Source organism: Echinococcus granulosus, assembly GCF_000524195.1.
Source record: "Echinococcus granulosus chromosome Unknown EG_S00028, whole genome shotgun sequence".
NCBI lineage: Eukaryota > Metazoa > Platyhelminthes > Cestoda > Cyclophyllidea > Taeniidae > Echinococcus > Echinococcus granulosus.
In genome coordinates, this window is record NW_020170408.1 from 413,185 (window position 1) to 417,374 (window position 4,190).

Genomic DNA, 4,190 nt, shown 5'->3' on the forward strand with positions numbered 1-4,190 from the left:
GAAACAGCAGAAATTCCTTTACATTGACTGACAAGAGAGAAGTCTCTAGCGTAAATTCTTAAAGGTGGAAAGGTACTAGCATTTACAGCATTGAGTGTGAAGCAGTCGCGTTGTTGCTGCATTAGCGACAAAGTCCAGCTAATACGCAAACGAAAATTGTTAGCCATTTGAGCCACACTTCCAGTATTTGATGCTTAGTAACCATTTGCTTAGTGCTCAAAAATTTATACGGTTAATTTTGATGCAAGCCAGCTGCCCCATCAAAAAGCTGGCCAAGCCTTCCTAAGGGTGATTCTTGACAAGTGCAATACTTATTTGTTCGTAATTTTAAAATCAGGATCTTAAGACTCTTCTTGAAAGCGACGTGTTCACCTTTGGACAATTTTCTGCAGTAGGTTAAGTTATTTAGTCCTTATCTGAGTGCAATCTTGGATATCGTGCTCTCCCCAAATGACTGTTAAGTTGGTTACAAAAAAACCAAATAAATAGGTGTCTTAACTCAACACTTTGCCGCGAGTAGTGTAAAGAAGCCATTACAGAGAGGCATATGCTAAATCAAGCCATTTTCGGCCATTCATTATTACCGACTTAGATACTAGAATTTTGCGTTTATTCAAGAAGTTGGGAAGAAATCCTTAAAAACGACAATTCTAATTTTTTCCTAATGACTCTTTTTAAAGACGCTTTTTAGATGGTTTACATAGCTCAACATTCGACAAATTAGTTGATTCCCAATTTCAATCTTACACGATTAAAACTTTTGAGGTGATTATACCTTACAACTGTAAAACAAGGCTTTTTTAAAAAAGTAAAACCACTTTAGAATGTGATAATTAATAAGCTAAATGTGTTTTGTTACAAAGTCCCAAATATTTGTTTTAACTTATCAAACGATCCTTTAACTGTGTTTACTCAATGTTCTATCCGTTAATTTTAACAGATTGCATAAAATTCAGGAACTTTGGCTTTTTAAATCAAATTTAGTGGTACTGTTGTTTAAACAATTAAGTAGACAATATGACCCTGGATACAAGCAAGAGTATGCCCAAAACAAATAAAGAAATTAATTTTATAATTCTGAGCTCTTTTAAGCAAATAGGGGTCTTACATTCCCTTTGTAGTGCTCCATACCACAGTGGATTAAATGAGGCGGTGGTCTTTTTCAACTGATCTTTTGCCTCCGATTTGGAGTCCATGGAAGTGACAAGCGTTGGCGCGACAACACTGCCCACACCGCCTCCGTGACATGACATGGCGATCGTCAAGATACCCACCGCTATGAGTAGCAGCATAACGACTGTGCGAGCAGTCGTCGTGATTTATGGGCTGTCAAATACTCAACCGTGTCGGTGAACAGACGGACAGACAGACCACAGTAAGTCTCGCGTTCCGAGAACCAATCAGAAGAGTCGCTTATTTTTACATTGTTTTAATCAATTTACGTGCCTTGGAATAAATTTCAATTTATTTTGTTAACAATGCTTTACGGGTGCATTTGACTTTTGTTGAAAAATGCGATGCTCCGCTTTGGTCCTAAAATTACGCTGGCTCTTCCATCTTGAGGGTTTTACACCTCCGTTTTGATGGGGTATTTAATGACGCCAAGTTGTCTCCTACCAACCCTTTCCTGTCTAAAGGTGGTACGTCAAGTTCTACCACTCTGAGTAGAGGGATTTCTGTCTTCGATTCCCGGTGGACTTCATTCCTCCCAAAAAGCGGTCCACCACGCAAACAAAGGGACAGTAGTTATGTAGGAGAGTAATTATTTGTTTGAGGATAAGGAATGTGACTCACGTAGGGATACCCAAAGGGATAATTCAACTCTAAATATCGCACTTTAGACGTATTTATGTAGCTGTTACCAGGATAGAAGAAGCAAGAACAATTTGACAGTCCTTGCTCCTGTGCTTATGCATGTAGAGGGCTTCCGGCTTTTCAAACGCTTAAAATTAGTATTGATATAACCCAACTTTCTTCACTTTTACTCAAGTCAAACGCTTGACGAGACTGGCAAGTTGATCTCATTCTCAAGAGCAAGCAGTTGACAGCGATTCCCCTTTTCCATTGGCAGTTTAAAGAGGCAAATTTAAATTAACATGATGGAAAGCGCATCTTCGGCACCACTTTTGGCCATCTTGTGTCACAAAGCCCATCAAAAGGTGCCTTGTCAATCAACTGATATGTCAAGAGACGTCATCCTCATCGAGGTACCAACAAAAAACCAGATTGTTTGTTCTTTTTCAGTTTTTTAAATAAAAGCACAAAAGGATGTTTTTTAATCAATTTTCCATTCTCTAAAAACGTTTTTTTGTTCTTAAAACTTCAATGTGTCATGCGACGCAGTGGCACCGCAACATCTCGTTCTCACTCTCTCCTGGAAAGTGACTGGTTAGAGGGTTTGAAGGTTTGTGATTATCTCTGAAATGTAAAAAAAGGAAGTGATAAGGGGAAAAGTAAGCAAGCATTCATCGCTAAAGGCTCCAGTGCTGGCGAGGCCTTTTTAGAATACCGAACAAAGGGGCGTAGCTGTCGCTTACCCACTATTCAAGGTAAGTGGCTCCTCTTCCAAGTATTTAACGGCACGCGCCTAATTTTTCTTTATCTCTGGAAAAAATTTTCATTAACAAAATTTGTTACATTGGTCGGTGAGAGAGTGATGGGAAAGGGAAGGAGACTGGTACACTGGGATGAAATCTACCGTTTTCGTTTCGCCTCTCTCAAATTTGGGCCAATATTCCTGCATTTAATTGTTCCTTTTTAGGTATATGCCTAATTGTGCAAGCTTTTCGAGTTTTGTAGAAGCCACTTCCCCTTAATGATGTGGACAGCCAGGTTGCCGTTCAATGTGTTGAATTTACGCCATCCGCTGTGGTGGTAAGGCTTATCACCACTTAGTGTAGGGCTTGGGGATATGCGGTGAGTCATTTCACCAAAGGAGTTCGCTTTTGCCGCCTAGTATAATCTCCCTATCTCTAATTGCAGGCAAAGTCAACTGAAGGAGCTGCGAAACGCACTTATAAAAGAAAGGTGAAAATTTAGCGTAAAAGTACTTCTCAGTTCGAATACATCGTGCTGAGATAGTCTACTTTTACACAAATGTGCCCAGTTTGATACTTAAGCCGCCTACTTTTTTCTATTTGGTGAGCAATATTCCAACTTTTTGGATTGGCTTAAAACTCGCGCACTTGTTCTCTTTCCTGATTGGTGCATCTTAATTGACATCATTAGAACTGTGCTGCGATTGGCTAAAGGCACAAGGTCAACCAAATGGCTATAGACGAGTGAGAACATCGCCCCGTGTCTCCTACACTCAGTCAACACGTGACATCTGCGGAAGCTGGAGCATCCCCACAAGCATTTCTTTATTATGACATTTAAATTAAAGGCCCCGATTTGGAATGAATAATCGCTAGAAGCGGACACATTAATGTAGAGTAAAAAATATTTTAAACAGTTACCTTTAATATCATATGTCCTGTTCAAAAAAGGTGAGATTTGCCGCTTGCACAGCCGAGGGGCTTCGAATAGGCGGTTTTGGCAGGGAGGGAAGGCTACCCCTGAAGGCAACACTACTTGCCAGGGGTAATGGTGGACGCAGAAGCGGCCTTTGGAGGTTTGTTGTTGTTGTAGGCCCTCCACCACCAGTCATATTAATATGCAGAACCGAACGGAAGGTCTTATTCAACGAGGGCTCTCTTGCAACCGCCTTGGAAGTTATGGAATTCACACAGGGTGTGGAACCAAAAGTCAGCCTTAATGACACGGGAATGCCTTCTTCCATTTTGTCTTGAGCCAGCAGCTCGGTGCTGAAGGCATTTGTCATCAGAGGTCTTTGGAGGTCATCAGCAGAAGCCACTTTTGAAATGCAAATCTGCTTGCCTTTTGCTGCGATACTGAAAGCGAACGGTGTCTCCGTTTCTATGCAGATGTCCTCATTTGAAGCCACTCGGCCAAGAATAAACTTCTTCGGTGGAAGGGCTTGGACTCGAGGAGCAATCTTGCCATCATTTGTGCGTACAGTTCGAAGACCCTTCGACAGGTCTGTGACAAGGGGATAAGCAGCAGCATCAGCTGGGGGCGGAATTATTGCCGGTCCGACACTTCGACTACGTGTCATCGAGGCATAATAATGTGGATGACGAGACTCCATCGGTGTGGTGGAGTGCGGTGATCGACGGTCTGAGTTATCG

The 4,190-nt window shown here is 41.6% G+C and overlaps 2 protein-coding genes across 2 annotated transcripts in view; both read right to left on the reverse strand. All coding sequences in view use genetic code 11, as the record gives it.

Moving 5' to 3' along the window:
• Positions 1-1,292, reverse strand: part of EGR_04481 (Acetylcholine receptor subunit beta-like protein) — a gene marked incomplete at both ends in the record, with an annotated part of 10,687 nt that extends 9,395 nt beyond the window's left edge. The window contains one exon of the mRNA XM_024493730.1: positions 1,109-1,292. Coding sequence (XP_024351844.1) covers positions 1,109-1,292 — 184 coding nt within the window. The remainder of the gene's footprint in view (positions 1-1,108) is intronic.
• A 2,174-nt stretch (positions 1,293-3,466) lies between these two features.
• On the reverse strand, positions 3,467-4,150 carry EGR_04482 (hypothetical protein; the record flags this gene model as incomplete). Its single annotated transcript, XM_024493731.1, has 1 exon — positions 3,467-4,150. The coding sequence occupies one exon, from the start codon at positions 4,148-4,150 to the stop codon at positions 3,467-3,469; it is 684 nt and encodes a 227-aa protein (XP_024351845.1).
• Positions 4,151-4,190: the final 40 nt, after the last annotated feature.